This window comes from Podarcis melisellensis, assembly GCF_964234715.1.
Source record: "Podarcis melisellensis genome assembly, chromosome: 13".
Classification (NCBI taxonomy): Eukaryota; Metazoa; Chordata; class Lepidosauria; order Squamata; family Lacertidae; genus Podarcis; species Podarcis melisellensis.
The window spans coordinates 37773869-37793804 of NC_138545.1; the positions used below are offsets into that span (position 1 = coordinate 37773869).

At 51.4% G+C, this 19936-nt stretch overlaps 1 protein-coding gene and 1 long non-coding RNA gene across 3 annotated transcripts; both read right to left on the minus strand.

Annotated features, from left to right (window-relative positions):
• Positions 1 to 201: 201 nt before the first annotated feature.
• LOC309354380 lies at positions 202 to 2519 on the minus strand. 2 transcript variants are annotated; one of them, XR_014162225.1, is made up of 2 exons: positions 1848 to 2519; positions 202 to 915 (listed from the first exon to the last, which is right to left on the minus strand). It is a non-coding gene; the product is annotated as an uncharacterized lncRNA (long non-coding RNA). The 2 variants fall into 2 exon arrangements; XR_014162226.1 differs by having other exon boundaries at positions 1838 to 2519.
• A 1366-nt stretch (positions 2520 to 3885) lies between these two features.
• NTF4 (neurotrophin 4) lies at positions 3886 to 19357 on the minus strand. Its single transcript, XM_081884474.1, has 3 exons — positions 18670 to 19357; positions 7566 to 7944; positions 3886 to 5629 (listed from the first exon to the last, which is right to left on the minus strand). The coding sequence occupies exon 3, from the start codon at positions 5606 to 5608 to the stop codon at positions 4994 to 4996; it is 615 nt and encodes a 204-aa protein (XP_081740600.1). The 5' UTR covers positions 5609 to 5629; positions 7566 to 7944; positions 18670 to 19357; the 3' UTR covers positions 3886 to 4993.
• Between the last annotated feature and the right edge of the window lie 579 nt (positions 19358 to 19936).

Below are 19936 nucleotides of genomic sequence, written 5' to 3' on the forward strand. Positions count from 1 at the left end.
GTGTGAAGGCCATCGTGGCAGCTTGGGATGGAGGCAGGGAGATGGGGTTCATCTCAGCGTTGCTGGGGAAACAAGCCCCTCTTGAGATCTAATGGTCTCCAAAGGAGACTCGGGCGTGAATAGGTGTTAAGAAGCCGTTTTTCTTAAAGACATGACCATCTCCAACAGGCCTCGATTCCCAATGGAAACATGACTCTGGAATCTGGCTACTGCCTGGCACAGATGGGGGGTGGGATGGCCCCATTTGTTTATTTGTTTCAAAAGGGGAAAGGGAAGGCAATGTGGGCCCTTATCCCCAAAGACCTGTGGCTAAGGCCTCCTAGGGTCGCCCGCTGCCCCAGCAAAGCCTGTTATGATTTCTCCTGCCCGCCATATTCCTCTGCGTCTTGCTGCTGCGGTCGTATTTTGCAGACACACCCTGCGTCTATCCTGACAAAGCGCCAGGCAGCAGTCTTCTTGGAATCCATAGTGAAGGCCCTCACATAGGTCTGGGTTGTCTGGCACTCAGAGATCCAGTAGTTTCGATCCACCCCGCGGCAACCGCCCACAGTTCCCCTTCTGGGTGTGCACTTGGTCTCGAAGAAGTACTGCCTCAGCCGGCCGTGAGGCGTCTGAAACTCAGAGAGCAGTGTCACGTTCCTGCCACGGATGTCCACAGCTGTATGTTTGTCTGCCACCCAAGCGCTTGTGCTGTCACACACGGCCAACGTCACCTCAGCAGCGTCCGACAAGGGTTGGGTGGTCGGCTCGCTTCTAGAAAGCGCAACACGGGGAGACAGGAACTCCTCTTCCCCGACTGGAGGAGCATGAGTGCCGAGGACGTCAGCGGCGTTGGGAAGCGGGGTGGCATGAGAGACGACGCAAAGCCATGCGGTGACCACAGTAATCAGCATGGCTTCCTCTATGATGGGGAACCTGCGCAGGAAGTGGGGAAAGGCAAGCCTGGGAAAATGTGTCCGCCAATAAAACGTCCCATCCACAACACAGGTTGCCAGCACGTGGTTCCCCCCTAAAGGCCACATCAACCTCATGGATTTAGGGCAAATCCTAGCTTCCCTGCCCCCCAATAATTTTTGTACTTTCGCAAATTTTGGAGCTCCCCTAAACCTGCTGATACCTCTTTTTTTAAAAAAAAATTGAATTATATTTATATCTCACTTTTCCATCAAAGAGCTCAAGGTAATGTCTACAGTGGTACCCTGGGTTAAGTACTTAATTTGTTCTGGAGGTCTGTTCTTAACCTGAAACTGTTCTTAACCTGAAGCACCACTTTAGCTAATGGGGCCTCCCGCTGGTGCTGCGCCATTGCTACACGATTTCTGTTCTCATCCTGAAGCAAAGTTCTTAACCTGAGGTAATATTTCTGGGTTAGCAGAGTCTGTAACCTGAAGTGTATGTAACCTGAAGCATATGTAACCTGAGGTACCACTGTACATGGTTCTCTTCTTCTCCATCTTAACCAAGCATCCCTCAAATATTTTATGGGTGGGGAGGGAGACAAAGATATATTGGCTCCTAGGAATTGGCTCCTAGGCTCTCAACAACCCCGTGAGGTAGGTTAGGCTGAGAGATCGCGACTGTCCCAAGGTCACCCAGGGAACTTTATGGCTGAGCAGGGATTTGAAGCCCAGTCTCCCAGGCCCTAATCCAGCACTCCAGCAGCACTTCCTCCTGAACTTCACAAATAGAGGGAATGACAGTGCAGATTGTGTCCATCCCTCCACACCTCTTATAAAAGTGATTTTCCCAACCTTTCTGCCAGACCCAGGGCCCAATTGTTAACAACAGCAACCAGCACCGCGGGAAATTTTCTTCTTAATTTTGTAATTTTTTTTACCTTTACCTACCGGAATCTGTTCTCTCCTCTACTTCTTGGTTCGCTCTTCTTTCCTCTCCCTTTCTTGCTCTATCACTCTCTCCCCTTTCTGTTCTGATGACATTTGCAGTGCTGCCGTTGCAGACCACAGTAAGTCAACAGAGCTCTCTCTTTTTTGGCTACAGCAAACAAGAGGTCAAAGTACCCGGATATGGTGCCTTTTAGGACTTTGTCCTTCTGTGGCCAACTAGAATCTGCTGAAGAGAACATTTGGGTAGTTTCATGAATTCCTCAGGGCCAGGGGCCTGAAGTTATTTGGCTGCACTAAACTAGAATCTGACAGAACTTATTAGATATACAGTGGTACCTCAGGTTAAGCACTTAATTCGTTCCAGAGGTCCGTACTTAACCTGAAACTGTTCTTAACCTGAAGCACCACTTTAGCTAATGGGGCCTCCTGCTGCTGCTGTGCCACCAGAGCACGATTTCTGTTCTCATCCAGAAGTGAAGTTCTTAACCTTAAGCACTATTTCTGGGTTAGCAGAGTCCGTAACCTGAAGCGTATGTAACCTGAGGTACCACTGTATACAGTCATCCCTTGGTTTTCGAACAGCTTAGCTCTCGAATGTTTTGGCTCCGGAACGCCACAGACCTGGAAGTGACTGTTCCACTTTGCAAACTATTTTTGGAAGATGAGCGTCCGATGGGGCTTTCGCGGCTTCCTATTGGCTGCAGGAGTTTTCTGCAGCCAATCTGAAGCCATGCTTTGGTTTCTGAAAGTTTTGGAAGTCAAACGGACTTCTGGAACGGATTCTGTTCGACTTCCAAGGTACGACTGTATAGAGGCACTTGCCTCTGTCGAATCACAGCTCGGGCATTTCATGGAGATTACAGCTGGGGAAGGTGGCAAGTACTGCAGGCACGCGTGTGGTGCCCACAATGGTTTCTCTGGTTTGCTAATGTGCCCACAGGTCTAAAACAGTTGGAGACCATTGCCCAAAGTCTTCATAAGGACTTGCAACTCCACAGCAAGCCATCAGGTGGCGCTGAGGGCCAAAGGACACTTTCCCCTTCCAAAGTTCAAAGCCACAGAAGTGGAGGACTATAGCATGGGTAGGCAACCTATGGTCCAGGGGCCGGATCCGGCCCAATCGCCTTCTAAATCCGGCCCGCGGACGGTCTGGGAATCAGTGTGTTTTTACATGAGTAAAATGTGTCCTTTTATTCAAAATGGATCTCTGGGATATTTGTGGGGCCTACCTGGTGTTTTTACACGAGTAGAATGTGTGCTTTTATTTAAAATGCATCTCTGGATTCTCTCTGGGGCATAGGAATTTGTTCATTTTTTTTCCTTTTCCCCAAAATATAGTCCTGCCTCCCACAAGGTCTGAGGGACAGTGGACTGGCCCCCTGCTGAAGAAGTTTACTGACCCCTGGACGATAGTGTGGATGTGCAAAACACAGCTTGTGGAGATAACACACCACACATTTAAAGGCTCCCCACCTGAAAAGAATACCAGGAACTGTACCGTGGTACCTCGGGTTACATACGCTTCAGGTTACAGACTCTGCTAACCCAGAAATAGTACCTTGGTTTAAGAACTTTGCTTCAGGATGAGAACAGAAATCGCGCAGTGGCGGCAGTGGGAGGCCCCATTAGCTAAAGTGGTACCTCAGGTTAAGAACAGTTTCAGGTTAAGAACGGACCTCCAGAACGAATTAAGTACTTAACCTGAGGTACCACTGTACTTGGTTAAGGGTGCTGGGAATTGTAGCTCTGCATGGAGCGAACTACAATTCCCAGGCTTCTTTTGGGGCTGTGCAAAAGGTCCTTTAGATGTATGTTGTATATGCAGCCCGAGAGAGGTACTAGGAAGGCTTGGGCTGTCAGGGAGGAGCTGGCTGCCACCCACATTTCTTTCCCATGAGTCTTGCTTTCCACATGCTCCTTCCCCCCACCCAGGAGCCTGCCCGCCCCAGCCAAAAGGAAGACATTCAGGACACAGGAAATCCAAGCAGCAGGCGGACATGTCTTTTTGTTTTTTAATCCTCCCCACCCACCTCCACACACAGACATCACGCACACTTTCCTAGAAATCATTCCCCCCCCTCCAGAGTAATGAACGCAAATAAGTTAATAATTAAGACGACAGGATCAGGTCAGACACAGGCTGTAGCTGGAGGGAAGGGAGGTAATAAATATGAAGAGAGGAAAGAGAATGAGGGAAGGGAGATTCCAGAAGGAAACATACACCTAGCAATCCCCCCCTCCCCCGAAAAAAGTATGTTCCAAAAGAACTCTAGGGATCTCTCAGACGCTTATCCCAGGCTCCTCAATTAATATATCAGTCGTGATGGACTTCAGATTCAATGGATCTCCCACTCCAATCGGCAGCTGAAAGGGAAAGTGGGGCGCATGCAAAGCGGCAGATTCGGCACCTGCATCAAGGCTGCGTGCGTCTGGTATCCACAAAGCAGCAGTGAGGCCTGGCAGGCGTGGTTGGTGCCCATGTGTGTACAGACAACACGCCCTAAAACATTCCCTAGGATCCACCTGCCGTGCACACGCAGGGAATCTTTGGCAAATGCGCCGAGATGGAACAGGTTCCCCGAGGGTAGGCAGTCGAAAAGCCCTGATCTCGCAGACTGCGCTGAGGGAAGGACTCTGGAGTCTGCTGTGCGCCGCAAGGGTGCAATGGCAGCATTGGTGTGTGTGTGAGAGAGGCAGCCAAAGGCAGGTTGTAGTGACTCTAAAGCAGCACCCACAAGACCCCAGTGCCCTGACACATGTGGTAGGTATGAAGTTTTGACCACTAGGGGCCCCATCATGGCCCCTCCAGTCCACAAGGTCTGCCTGGCTGCATCTCAATAATGCTTAAAGTTTGCTTCTCCACTGTAGAAGTGCAGCAACAACGTCTCTCCCGTCCAGCAAATGGCCACGTTTGCGACGATGAACCTTGTTGACAGGGACTTCGCGGGGCAATAAGCAGAGCCAGACAAGGCAGCCTGAGGCCTGCCAACCAGCCAGGACCACACACCTTTCTTCTTGTCCAATGGGAACCATGCACATTTCCCTTGGCCAAAGGGCGGCCATCTTGGGCCTAGCGGTCCCATTGCTCCATCTCCATCTCTTCAGTAGCCAAAGTGACAAAGGTAGATTACCAGTCGCCTGTCTCCCTACGTCCGACCAGTACGAGTGAGCAGGGTGCAGACGCACGCGGTGTCGATTCGGATCCAGCGCCAGGTCACGATCTTGTCAGAATCCATGGTGAGGGCCCTCACGTACGACTGCTTGGCCTTGCACTCGGAGATCCAGTGTCGGCGGTCCACACCCCGGCAGCCACTCGCCGTGCCCCCAGCCGGGTTACACTTGGTCTCGAAGAAATATTGCTTCAGCGGGCCGGTCAGCGTCTGGACCTCGGAAAGCACCGTGACGGTTTTGGCGCGGATGTCGACGGCTGTCCGCTTGTTGGTCACCCAGACGTTGACGCTGTCGCACACCGACATTTCTCCCCGGCGGAGGGATCCGTCCAACGACCGCTTGGTCCTGAGAGTCCGGTTTGCGGCCTGCGCCGGCTGGGCGCTGGAGTCCTCCATGAGGAAAAGCAAGGGCGGCTCTGCCGGTTCGCTGTTGGAAAGAGTGACACGCGGAGAAAAGAGGTCCCAGTCCCTCAGGGGGGTCTCGGCCCAGAGGACATCGGTGGCGTTGGACTGGGTACTGGCGCTGGGAAGGGGGGCAGCACGGATGACGCAGAGCAGTGGCGTGACCATGGCATGGAACAGAACAAGCATCACTCTCTGCGCGGCGGGGACCTGGGAAGACAGGGAGAGAAATGAGCCTCCAGAAATGCTGCACGCCTACTGACAAAGGACTCAGAAAATGAGACAGAGCTATGGATCCCCGTCATTATTTTCACTATTTTTAATTGATATTTTTATTTTTTTTAATTTTTTCTCATGTTCTCTTTCTTTAGGTTTCTCCTTTCCTTCTCTTTTCTTCCTTCTGACTTTGTTCTCTTCTAGACTAAGTAGCTGTTTTATCTCAGTAGTATATTATTAAAAAGGTACTTTGTAATGGGTATATATTTTTGTATATCTTTTAAAAAAAGATCAGTTTATTACCTATTGCAAGGCACTTAGAGAGATCTTAATACAGTTGTACCTCAGGTTACAGACGCTTCAGGTCGCGTTTTTTCGGGTTATGGATGCGCCGAAACCTGGAAGTACCGGAATGGGTTATTTCCGGTTTTTGAAATCACACTTTGCGCATGCGCAGAAACTGGGAGACACTGCGCTGCAGGTTGCGAACGCTGCGGGTTGCGAACGTGCCTCCCGCATGGATCACATAAATAACCCAAGCGTCCACTATACAATCAAGCGGTATAACGATTGTGTTACACAAAAGATAAATAATAAACTTTAAAAATATTGCCGCATCAACAGGTAAAAATGACACCAGCAGAGTGAAACAGTACAAACAGGCAGTGAAAATGGCAAATTAAAAATACTGGCAGAATTTGCCTTTAGATTAGCTCAAAGCAGGGTCAGAAGTATTTTGACACCACAAAGCAACAATTGGACAGGGCACAGAGCTATTTGATGGGGTTTATGGTACGGCTGCCATATTTCAGACAGTTGCTGAGCTTCTTTTGGCTATGTTGTTGAGCTCTTCAGTAGGGCCTACTGAATTCAATAGAATAACAGAAATCACAGAGCTATACGAGAACCTCAAGGACCGCAGCGATGCAGCAATTTCAACGTGTGGTCCCCCATCCAATTTGAAACCAGACCAGACCCTGCTTAGCTTTGCAAATGTACTTGCTGTGTTACTGCTACACCACAACAGGACTTCCTTCTGGGTAGACATGGTTAGAAACTGTACTGCCAGAAGCCTATTTGGGCAGCGAGAGACATATACCATACTTTTCCGTGTATAACACCCCCCATGTAGAAGACGCCCCCTATTTTGGGGGACTCAAAATTAAGAAAATGAGGGGATATTGCCAGGAGTTGTTGAGCTATGTGGGGGGGGGGAGGATTGCCCAATTTTTGAGCTTTTTTTAGGGGGGGGTGGCATAAAGTTGTTAAGCCTTTTTTCAGAGATTGCCAAAAATCGCTCACCCATCTGCCTGACTCTGAAAGCCACAAATTGCCCCCCTTTTGACACAGCGGCAACCAATCAACCCCAGCCTTTGCCGCAACACACCCAATAGCCGCTGACGATCTCTGGCTCGCAGCAGGAACCAATCCCACGTCCCACCCTATGCACTATCCACGTATAAAAGGTAAAGGGACCCCTGACCGTTGGTCCAGTCGTCGCCAACTCTGGGGTTGCAGCGCTCATCTCACTTTATTGGCCGAGGTAGCCGGTGTACAGCTTCCGGGTCATGTGCCCAGCATGACTAAACCGCTTCTGGCGAACCAGAGCAGCGCACGGAAACGCCGTTTACCTTCCCGCCACAGTGGTACCTATTTATCTACTTGCACTTTGACATGCTTTCGAACTGCTAGGGTGGCAGGAGCAGGGACTGAGCAACGGGAGCTCACCCCATCGTGGGGATTTGAACCGCCAACCTTCTGATCAGCAAGTCCTAGGCTCTGTGGTTTAACCCACAGCACCACCTGCTGTATAAGGCGACCCCAATTTTTGGATGTAACTTCTTAAGAAAAAAACCTCGTCTTATACATGGAAAAGTACGGTAAATTCAATTGATGGTGATGGGAGTAGATGGGGTGACGGGACAGTTACCTGTGGGTTCAATGCTTTCTTCAATCACAGCCAAGCAGATTCCAGGTTTTAATCATGACCTTCCAGGCTGGCGTCCTGCTGTGTTGCTCCCTGATGTAAGCCAGTCTGGGAAGGAGGGGATCCTTTTGTTTCTGCAGCAGGAGCTGCTTTCTGCTGCCCTGTCCCTTAATGGGCGCTGGTGCTTCCTCGCAGCTCACGTGCCCAGAAGTCTAGGCTCCTTGGGACCTCTGCAGATCTCACGCTGCATCTTTGCTTCTCCACGGGATGAGCAAGAAGAAGGGACCTTTCTCACGGAAGCAAGTGTTTCGTCTCTGTCTCAGAGGACAGGAAGATGCTCGGGGGTGTCATTCACTTGAGGGCTTGATGCCACTCACAGCATCTGGCAGAGGAGACAAAAAACCAAACTCTTCAATGGACAAGATCAGAGTAGGCAACCTAAGGCCCATGGGCCACAAACAGCTCACGGGGGTTGTTTAACAAGCTGCCTCCAAACTGAGCTGCCTGCTCAGCAAGTCCCCGTGCGCTGTGCTAAACTGGCGCAGCACGGTGCAGGGACTCGCTTCTGCGGCGCCAGAAATCGCGTCTATGGAGACGCAAAAGCTGGAAATTGCGGGTGGGCGCGCTCACACACATGTACAATCTGGCCCACGAAGGGATCTCTGCTTGAGTGAACTGGCCCAGGCAAGGTTAACCTTGCCGACCCCCGGACAAGATTGAGGAGTCCCAGGTTTCCTTGCAAAAATCCTCAGGGGGTTTAGTACCTTCACCTTTGCATAAAATCCCCTCTGTGACATATTCCAACCTTCCGTTGTTTCAGTTGGCTGTGTACACACCATAAACACAAACTCAGGACGATACGTGCTAAGGGGAAGGCATGTTTGGCAAATCCTCACCGTGATCAACTCCTGCCCGGAAATCTATGTCCCCACTGTGGAAGGACGTGTGGATCCAGACTTGGCCTCCACAGTCACTTTCGGACACACTGTTAAGACCATATTCATGGAAGACAATCTAATTCAGCTACAAGTGATTGCTAAAAAAGAAGAGGGAGGCACACCATACATTTAACACGCTTTACTTGCCCCCCAAAGAATCCTGCGAACTGTTAGTTTAGTTCCACAGGGACGCAGGTGGCACTGTGGGTTAAACCACAGAGCCTAGGACTTGCCAATCAAAAGGTTGGCAGTTCGAATCCCCACAACGGGGTGAGCTCCCGTTGCTCAGTCCCTGCTCCTGCCAACCTAGCAGTTCGAAAGCATGTCAAAGTGCAAGTAGATAAATAGGTACCACTCCGGCGGGAAAGTAAACGGTGTTTCCGTGTGCTGCTCTGGTTCACCTGGCCACATGACCCGGAAGCTGTGCGCTGGCTCCCTCGGCCAATAAAGCGAGATGAGCGCCGCAACCCCAGAGTCAGCCACGACTAACCTAATGGTCAGGGGTCCTTTTAAAGTGATGAAAGCCCCTAAATTATTGACTTGTGAGAGCTATGCGGTCTGAAGTGGAGCAAGCAGTTCAGACCTCACACGTTGATTATCTAGTCCCTCCCATGGTGAGCTAAGCCTGGCAGGACAGCTTACTCTATGGCAGAGCTTTCCAAACTGTGCGTCACGACACATTAGTGCTCTGGCTGCAGTGTGTAGGTGTGTCATGCAAACGCTCCCTGCGCTCCTCCCGGGGCTGGAAAATGGTTAGTTTAACCTCCGGTTTGCTAATGTCACGAAATGATGCATATCTAAAAAATGTGTCACCAGCATGAAAAGTCTGGAAAACTCTGCTCTATGGTCTTAACCCTTTCATGCATCAAATAGAATTAAGCATGTTTGAGGCTGGTTATCCCAGTTACCTCAGGGAGGGTATGGCTGGCTGACAGGCATACTACTAGGAGAACTACTAGGAGGTAAGGATACACTGCAACAGGTGCTCTGTGTTTTCAGAGAACCTTGCGATTTCTCTTGCCTTTTCACCAAATCCAGGAGGTTCTGGATCTCTGACCCATGGCTAAAGCTCACTCAATCTTTCTCCTCCCCAAGAACTCAGAATAGAGACGTGGTTCTACATAACACCTGCTCTGGATCCCACCCAGTTCGCAAAGAACATAAGAATGCAAGTGCCCTTCCCAGCTCTTGTTCCTAATCCATCAGCAGCCAATATGGTGCCATGCAGATGTTCTGGACTACAGCTGCCAATCATCCTGTATAATTGGCCATGCTGCCTGAGGACAAAACATCTGGAATGCAGCACAGTTGGCTACCTCTGCTCTAATCCACATGATAACATCAAGAACAATTTTATTTTATTTTTATGTTCCAAGGGCGCTGGAAGACACCCAAGAGATCATGCAGAACATACCCCTCATTTATGATGATTTAATTAATTTATATACCACTTATAATTGCCAAAGTGGCTACTCAGCAGTTTACAAGTATAAAAGCAATTATGAAAAGAACATAAACGTGCGTAATTGAAAGACACAATAAAACGATCCTGCCGAAACATTAAAATAAACATCCGCAATTAAAATGTGTGAGGAAACCAGTCCATTAAAGCAGTTAAAACAGGAGGTTCGGGTTAGGAGATCAGGGAAATGCTTGTCTAAACAGGTCTGTTGTCAAGAGCTGGCAGGATGCCAATATCGATGGGGGTCTCTTGTATTTCGGCAGGGTGAGCAACTCACAACACTGGTGCCACGAGTGATATATCCTGCCTCTGTGTACCGCAAGCTGATAATCGTCAGACCATTGCAAAACTATCTGGGTTACGTTTGTTGATCGTAATCCCCCTACCAGACAGTGGAAGGGAGCACCACAATATGCCATACAGTAGAAGGTAAAGAAGGGACGTGGTTGGCGCTGTGGTCTAAACCACTGAGCCTCTTGGGCTTGCCAATCAGAAGGTTAGTGGTTCAAATCCCCGCGATGGGGTGAGCTCCCGTTGCTCTGTCCCAGCTCTTGCCAACCTAGCAGTTCGAAAGCACGCCAGTGCAAGTAGATAAATAGGTATTGCTCCTGGAACTGAAATGCTGTAATGCTGAGCTGGCCCTGAAATCTAAGCTCATGCCACAAGAAACCCACTTCCACCCAAAGACTGGCTCAGTGGTAGAGCCTCTGCTTTGCATGCAGAAGATTGCAGGTTCAATCCCAGGCGTCTTCGGTGTAAGGTTGCAAGAGAGAAAAGTAAAGGGAAATGTAAAGGACCCCTGGACGGTTTAGTCCAGTAAAGGCAACTATGGGGTTGCAGTGCTCATCTCGCTTTCAGGCCGAGGCAGCAGGCATTTGTCCACAGACAGTTTTCCAGGTCATGTGGCCAGCATGACTAAAGCGCTTCTGGTGCAAAGGAATACTGTGACGGAAGCCAGAGTGCACGGAAACGCCAATTACCTTCCCGCCGCAGTGGTACCTATTTATCTACTTGCACTGGTGTGCTTTTGAACTGCTAGGTTGGCAGGAGCTGGGACAGAGCAACGGGAGCTCACCCCGTCATGAGGATTCAAACTGCTGACCTTCTGTTCAGCAAGCCCAAGAGGCTCAGTGGTTTAGACCGAGAGAACCGCTGTCTGGAACCCCTGGAGAACTGCAGCCAGCCAGACCAATGGTCTGATTCCGTCTTAAGCCAGTTCCCGGGTGGAGATAGAGGCTTACGAAACACCTTTTTAACTCAAACGCTCGCCGCCGCCCCATCCCACCCCAGGGGCAGCTGGGAAACATCAGGTGACGCCTGCGAATCCTGCAGCTGCTGCCGGGAGCCAGGGGAATGGGATCCAGATGTAGCAACATCTGGGGAGGACAGCCACGTGGGGGATGGGGTTGGGAGGGTAGCTAATCCCTCTCGCCTTTGAAACTGACACTGATGGAGCTCTAACTCCCCCCCCCCCCGCTCTCCCTTTCTTCCTCCCACCCCCTGCCATCCTTCAGCAGCCAATCTTGGCTGAGCTGAATCTATATCCTTTTACCTTCCTCACCCCTGCCATTCATCCTGGGAGGGACACAGGAGAATGGGGTGGAGTGGGGGGCAGGGATAGGGACTAGGAGGCGATTGGGGAATAAGCCGTCTCTTTGCTTGTGAAGGACTGGGAGAGATCGCATGGAACGGGGTTACGGGGATCAGGCTGTCTGAGACACAAACAAGACATACTGCACTGGCATCTCCTGAACTCCCACATCCAGAGAAAGGCATGGGCAGACTAAGGGGAGCCAGAAAGGAATTGGGACGCAGTTAGGGCCCCATAAAGTGGCAATTTGTGGCATTAGGACAGATGGGACAATGATGACCCACAATCTCAGCCAGCACCCAACTGACTGGCCTCCTTACATCCTGTCCAGGGGCGGCACCAGCTGCCACCTTCTTCCTCCTTAGCCTTAGTGTTGCCATTATAGAGCTCAGCCTGGATAGCTCAGCTGATTAGAGCACAGTGTTGATAATGCCAAGCTTGCAGGTTCGATCCCTGTAGGGGAGATCTGCCATATTCCTGCGTTGCAGAGGGTTGAACTAGATTGTGGGTAGGCAAACTAAGGCCCGGGGGCTGGATCCTGCCCAATCGCCTTCTAAATCTTGTCCGTGGACGGTCTGGTTATCAGCGTGTTTTTACATGAGTAGAATGTGTCTTTTTATTTAAAATGCATCTCTGGGTTATTTGTGGGGCATAGGAATTCATTCATTTCCCCCCCCCCCCAAATATAGTCTGGCCTCCCACAAGGTCTGAGGGACAGTGGACCGGCCCGCTGCTGAAAACATTTGCTGACCCCTGAACTAGATGATCCTCAGGATCCCTTCCAACTCTATGTTCTATAAACTCAGCAAGGAGGAAGAAGATGGGGGCAAATCTGTGATGGGCTGGCTCGACTCTGGTGCCACTCTGGTCCTCCATCTTTTGCACACACACCCCGATCACAAAGGGCTATGGAAACGGGTACAGAAGAGAGCAACCAAAATGATCAAATGTGTGGAAACCAAGCCTTAAGCTTGAGGGAGATGGGTATGTTTAGCCTAGAAAAGAGGAGACTGAGAGGAGGAGACATGATAAGTAAAGGTAAAGGGACCCCTGACCATTAGGTCCAGTCGTGGCCGACTCTGGGGTTACGGCACTCATCTCGCTTTATTGGCCGAGGGAGCCGGCGTACAGCTTCCGGGTCATGTGGCCAGCATGACTAAGCCGCTTCTGGCGAACCAGAGCAGCGCATGGAAAAGCCGTTTACCTTCCCGCCGGAGCGGTACTTGTTTATCTAATTGCACTTTGACGTGCTTTCAAACTGCTAGGTTGGCAGGAGCAGGGACTGAGCAACGGGAGCTCACCCCGTCGCAGGGATTTGAACCTCTGACCTTCTGGTTGACAAGTCCTAGGCTCTGTGGTTTAATCCACAGTGCCACCTGCGATCTTCAAATACCTTAAGAGCTGCCACATGGAAGATGGAGTAAGCTTGTTTTCTGCTGCTCCAGAGAGCAGGACCCCAACCTATGGCTTCAAGTCACGGAGATCAAGATCAGGAAGAACTTTCTGGTGCTAAGAGCTGTTCTGACAGTGGAACCTCCCTCGGGAGGTTGTGGACTCTCCTCCCTTGGAGGTTTCTAAGCAGAGGTTGGACGGCTATCTGTCATGGATGCCTTAGCTGAGATTCCTGCATTGCAGGGGGCGGGTTGGGCTAGATGCCCCTCGGGTCCCTTCCAACCCGATAATTCTACGATTATAGAACTCCTGCTTTCCCTACCAAGAGGAAGGAAGAAAAGAAGGGGCTACAAGCTCAAGGGTCTCCAGGAACAAACTGGAATCCAAACAGGTTAGGGCAGAGGGATGGGGGATCGAGCCCCCTTGGGGAGGGGGAGGACGGTGTTGTTTCGTGGCTGGGCAGCCTGGGAAAAGGCTTCTGGAAGCCAGTGTTCTCTGGCTTAGAGCAGGGCGAGGCTTGGGCTCCTGGTTTCCCTGGCAGGGGAGTGGTGCCTAGTGGCTAAGCAAACAACCCTGAAGAGAGTTAAGCCCGACCCTTGGGCTATTGGCAGAAGCATCTATCTGTTCTCCCCCCCACAGTGCCCAGTGCCCGTGACCTCTCCCCCTCCCGTGCGGAAGAGGGGGAGGCAGGTTGTGGGTGCTGCTGCTGCTGCGCGAAGCTGCAGGCAGTCAGCGCAGGGGAACCAGCCCCTGCTCCGAGGAGGTATGCGTAGCTTAGCACCGGGCAGGCTGCGACCTGCCACCGAGCAGCGCGAGCACCGAGCAGCAAGCAGGAAGCTGCGGCTTTGTGGAGGATGCCCAGAGTTCTGGCCCGCAGCTCCCACAGAGGGGGCTCTCGGTGTCCCATTCATTATTTCCTCTCCCTCGGTGGGGCGCCTCGGCCTTCTTTTGCCCACACCCAAAGGCAGTAGCAGAACAGCTTCTGCAGCAAGGCAGCCCCAAGCTCTCTGTGCAAGACAATCCAGTTCCCGCAGCCTGGAAATTGCTGGGTTTTTGGTTTGTTTGTTTTTTTGCCTTTCCCCTTCCTATTTCTAAAATCGAAGCTTCGCCCCCACCTCTGTCACACATGCATGTAGGCTTGCGGAGAAGGAGGAAAGGGGGTGAACAACGAGAAGCGACCTGCAAGCAACGTATTTTTCGCTCTATAAGACGCACCGGACCACAAGACGCACCTAGTTTTTGGAGGAGGAAAACAAGAAAAAAAATATTCTGAATCTCAGAAGCCAAACAGCAAGAGGGATTGCTGCGCAGCGAAAGCAGCAATCCCTCTTGCTGTTCTGGCTTCTGGGATAGCTGCGCAGCCTGCATTCGCTCCATAAGATGCACACACATTTCCCCTTACTTTTTAGGAGGGGGAAAGTGAGTCTTATAGAGCAAAATATACGGTAGTACTCGAGGGGGAGACAAAAGCAGCATGCAAAGAGCTGAAGCCCTCTTGTATGACTACTGCCCACAACCCAAGCCCTGACTCTGCCACCCGTGCATGAGGACTAGAAACTTGCATTTGCTAAAGTGAAAGCCAGGATTCTGAGGCCTGTGTGGATCCTTGGCGCAGGCACCCTAAGACCTGGTGAAATGCAGACTGCCCGGATTTCAATGTTGTTTAAATTAACCTTTTAAACCCAGGAGGTCCAGAATTCTCCCTATCCCCACAAACCTCCGCACTGAAGCCACCTTTCCGCCCCATCACCCCTCCAGGAGATTTTACAGCCTTGCCTAGCTGGCAGCTCTGAGCCATAAAGCGCCCGGGAGTGAGAAAACATCGCAGCACCTGCCCCCATTCCTCTCTCCTACTGAAGGCGTTAGCAACACTTGGATGCCTCACCCTGTCAATCAAGCAGCTCTGAATTCACCCTGAAGTGAAAGCAGATGCCTTAGTGCGATTGCTGCCCCAGGAAACCAAGTCTTGAAGCTGGAGGGAACCGGCGTAATTCAGAACCTGAGGGTGCTCTTGGGACAAAAGGCCGCGGAGAGGAAGGCCTCTTAGCCTTTGGATCGCGTGACTAAAGAATCTCCCAGAGACTTGGGCTAAGAGGAGATCCGATTTGTTCCAGAGAACCCAGGCGTCCTGACATCTTTTTGACCCTCAAAAAGAATTCAGATAGCTTCTACCTACTAAGCCAGTGACTGTGGAGAACCATTTTCCCTCCGGAGGGTTGCTTTCGTGTGCGTGTGTTTTGTGTGTGTGTAGCAGGTAAGCGACTACTAGGTGAAGCCCAGGCTGATGACGGGTGGAGCCACAGCTGATGATGAGCATAGACAAAAGTGTTCTGGATTAACTAATCCACAATAAAAACAGCTCAGCTACTCTTCTGGAAAGCCAGTGAAAGTAATTCCTTTCTTCACTTTGATCTGCAACACACACAAACATAGATATATGGCAGAAACCTACTAATCCGTTGTCAGACAGCTGGGGTGGAGAGCTTCTTTCCCCAAGCCATACAACAAGGGTTTTGTGTGTGTGGTTGTTGCTTTTATCACATAAAATACTGTCTCCTCCAAATGTTCCCAAAGGAGGAAATAGGAAGGAAGGAATTCCGAGAGAAAAATGGAGGCTGCAGGTTGCCTGCCTGGGATTTAAGGAGGGCTTTTTCCCCCAGCTGGAACTCGCTGGAACTCACTGCTGGCACAACAAGAGAGGCATTCATGATGAGTTTGGTCACCTCTTTTTCTAGAAAAATAGAGCTGACTTTAAGCTATGAGGTTGGGCACCCAGGAACCTAAGCCACTAGGCTGGGTAATTCACAGGTGCCAACTCTTAGGAGCTGAGCTCCCTTCAGCGCCCCCCAAATATTTAAGGGGCAAGCCCCCCCCCCAGGTTGATGGGCATTGTCATTCAAATGCTGTGTGCGCGCCATGTATTGTGATCAATTATGTGGGGTTCCCAATATTTTATTCAAGTTGGCATCCCTGCTACTGTGATCACTCAGAGCAAATTAACCCACAAGCCATTGGGGCTGTGTAGACTTTTACAGGGAAGCGGGTGGCACTGTGGTCTAAACCACAGAGCCTAGGGCTTGCCGATCAGAAGGTTGGTGGTTTGAATCCCCGCGACGGGGTGTGCTCAAACCTAGCAGTTTGAAAGCATGTCAAAGTGCAAGTAGATAAATAGGTACCACTCCAGCGTGGAGGTAAATGGCGTTTCTGTGCACTGCTCTGGTTTGCCAGAAGCGGCTTAGTCATGCTGGCCACATGATCCAGAAGCTGTACGCCGGCTCCCTCGGCCAGTGAAATGAGATGAGCACCGCAACCTCAGAGTCGTCTGCGATCTGGACCTAACGGTCAGGGGTCCCTTTACCTTTACCTAGACTTTTAACAGCTGAAAGCACAACTCGATTGCTTGCTTCCCCCTCCTTTTCTATCAAAGCTGCTTTGGCAGGAAAACACATCAAAAGGCAGCATTTCGTAAGAAACTGCAGCACAGAAACCGGATAGATACAGAGTGTGGCTAACACCACGTGTACTATTAGGATTGCCACATTTTCCCAGACATTTCAGCGATTTCCACCCGGACACTGTTTCCAACTGCCATATTCCGGCTATGTCCAGGAAATTCCAGAAGTATTGACAGCTCTGTGTACTATGCTTCCCAAACCAGTGGTGGGAGGGCACTGGATGCCGGGTAAACAGGACTGCGTACACAGCCTGGTTCTCAGCTGATGTATCAGGATCCAGTCTTCCATCCCAGGTTGACCTAAACTAGATTGCAACAGCAGCATTGCCCCCTAACAAAGATATGGTAAAACAAGAACAATAACAAGAAGAATGTATGTTTGGGCTAAATGTGATGCTGGGGCCTGACATACTGAAGACTAGGCCTTATTCAGAAAAAAATCATAACGAGTCATAATACTCAGTTCCCACCCTGTTGGGATCTACTCCTGGGGACCCCTTTTAGGATAAGGTAATTTTCAGACTATTATTATTAATAATAATTGAATTTATATACTGCCCTATACCTGGGGGTCTCAGGGAATAAAAACAACAAACCAATAGCCCCCTCCCCCCAAAAAAACACATTTTAAAAAGGCATGGGATGCAAATCAGATCAACCAAAGGCCTGGTTAAAAAGGAACATTTTTGCCTGGCGCCTAAAGGTGTACAATGAAGGTGCCAGGTGAACTTCCCTGGGGAGAGAATTCCATGTGTTTATTCCCTATGAGCATCTATTTTCTCAGACAACTCGCTGATTCTACCAGCTATTACGATATACAAGAAAATGAGTCTACAAAGATACAAATCCTCCTGTGCATCTCTGCGTAGGAGAGATGTGCAAACTCTTGCACATCTGCTTTAACTCCTGTCCCATTCAGAAAAGCTTAGTCTTGCCTGTGTAATTCTGGGAAACAGGATGGAGGGTAGAGGAAACTTTAGGCGCAGAGGCACAACATGCAGCCACCTTGCTGAAGCTAAGCAGGGCCAGGCCAGGTCAGTACCTGGATGGGAGACTGCCTGAGAATGCCATGTTGGCCAGGGATGGAAGCGTAATGCAAAATAACCAAGCCGGCACCTGTAATTCTTGCCTCTACAGTCCAAGAGTAAATCTTAGTTAAATGGAATAAGAAACTACTACCTTGCTGAAGCTAAGCAGGTCTGGGTCTAGTCTGTGCCTGGATGGGAGACAGCCCGGGACCTACATGTATGTCTTGGGATCTGTGATGGGAGAACTGTTAGAAAATAACCAAACAGTGCAATGATATCTGGAGATCGAGGAGCTGACTGGTATGTTCTTCATCACTTCTCTTGCCCACCTTGCTCAGGAGCAGCAGTCAAACAGTATTTGATTGCACCAGGAGCCCGCCTCATCCCAGGTAAGCCCTGGACGGAGATTGCTGAGATCCGAACACGCTGGCCTTTAACCCCTCTCCCAAGGCTAGCAATCTGGGTGGTTACTTCCTAGGGGGATTTCTGCTTTTCAAAGGTCAAGATTCTAATCCACCTTTCCTGGGTTCTGCGACTCTGGGAGAAAAGGGGCAACATTGTGTGTGTTTGTGTAAGGGGGTGAACCTGGCTCCCCTGTGCGTTGCATCACCCTCTTTTCCAGGGAACCCAGGCGTCCTGCTTTCCATCACCAGCAGGTAATCCAAACCAGGCGGGTGAAGGGGCGAACATGCAAGGGATATTTCCGCCTTTCCGTTCGTTCGTCTTCTCTCCAGCTGGTTTCCATCTAGCCCTACTCGTAGGCAAATATGTGAGCGCGCGCGCGCGTGTGTGTGTGTCTGTAAGGTGGCATATTTCCCTTGACCATGAACTTGTCCTCCCCTCCCCCTTTACCTGGGTGGGACGGACGGGCAGCAAAGTGGGGGCCAAAAAGCCCTGAAGGGCTTCAGAGGTGCCCGGACTCCTGGGTTCTTTCTGAGGGGAGTGAGGTCTAATGTTGGGTGGATTGGGTGTGTGTGAGAGAGGGGGAGAGTTAAGGCAATCCTGGATGCCTGGGTGCTCTGGAGTAACAGCCCATTGAGCTAGCATGCTGGAATCCCGGACGCCTGGGTCCTAGGCAGAAAGGTGCGTGCGTGTTGTGCTGGGAGGGGGAGGGCTGGAATCTCGGGCGCCTGGGTTCTTTGGGAGGGAATGGGATCTTGAAGCTGGATTCCCCCAGCTTAGGAAGCTGGCTTCCTTGCGAGTAACCAAGGCTAGCTCTCTCTTGCCCATTTGCCTCCTTACCTTTACGGCGCCCCCGCTGCGCCCCGGGCCATCGTCCTCCTGCCCCTTGGCATCGGGGGTGAGGGGGGCACCCCTCCTCCTCCTCTCCCAGCCAGACGGGCGCCTTCAGGTTTCCACACGCCCAAGGGGAGCCGCTGACCGTCGGGATCCCATTCCCCGCTTTGCTGTTCAAGCGAGCGCAAAGGCTGCTGGAGACGACTTGGAGATTGGAAGGGGGGGGTGGAGAGAGGGAGAGGGAGGCTCCTCCGCTCCCCCAAATGGGGGGAGAAGGGGACGGGACGGCGCGAGGAGCAGGGAAAGACCCAGGTGGAGGAGGACCGGAGGAACTGGTTTGGAGAAGGAAGGAAAGAAAGAAGGAAAGAAAGAAAAGTGAAGATCGGCAGAAGGAGGGAGCGGGGTGTTGGAATCTAGACGGAGGGGAGACCGTCGAGGCTGCGCTGCGCTCTTCTTCCCGCTTCTGGAGGCTTCCCTCCTCCCTGCAGCTTGCCCGGTCTTGCCCTCCCCGACGCCCGCCTCTCCCGCCGCGCCGCGCTCGCTCTCCGAAAGGGCCCGCCAGGCGCCCGTCGAGGCGCAGACGTGACCTGGCCCCGCGCATGCCCGCCTTCCGAGACGGCGTCTTTCACCGCGGACTAGTCTCCCGCCCAGAGGGTTTCCTCGAACTCCCGGCGCCAGGGCTGAGCGGGGGGGGGGGGGGGGAGGGAGGAAGTCCGAGAAGAGACCCCCCCCGGGGACCCCGTCGAGGCATCTAAGCTAATGTCCTCCTTCATCTTTCGTCGCCACGTCGGGGCTCGCCTTTCCGAGAGAGAGCCCGTGAAATCTGCAAGAGGAGGAGGGTTTAAGGAAGGAGAGAGAAAAACCCAGCCTGGGAGAGCGCCGTCGGTTAGAGCACCATGGTGCTGAAAAGGCCAAGGTTGCAGGTTCGATCCCCACGTGGGACTGCTGCATGTTAAGTTGGGTCCTTTCCAAGGCTGCAATTCTGTGGTCCAGAAGACGAGCTGAGCCAGCAACAGCCTCGACGACCAGACAGGGCATTTCCCACAGTGACACCCAAACCCCGATTTGGGAATGCCAGCACAGTGTTGATAGCAGTTAAGGTTTCGGATTCGGAGCCTGCGGACCGAGGTTCGAATCCCCACTCAGCCATGGGTTTGGGCCGGCCGCTTGCTCTCATCCTGACCTACCTTACAGGGTTGTTGTGAGGACGATATGGGGAGGAGGAGAGCGACGTATGCTGCCTCGAGCTCCTTTTGGGGGTGCAAATGTAAAT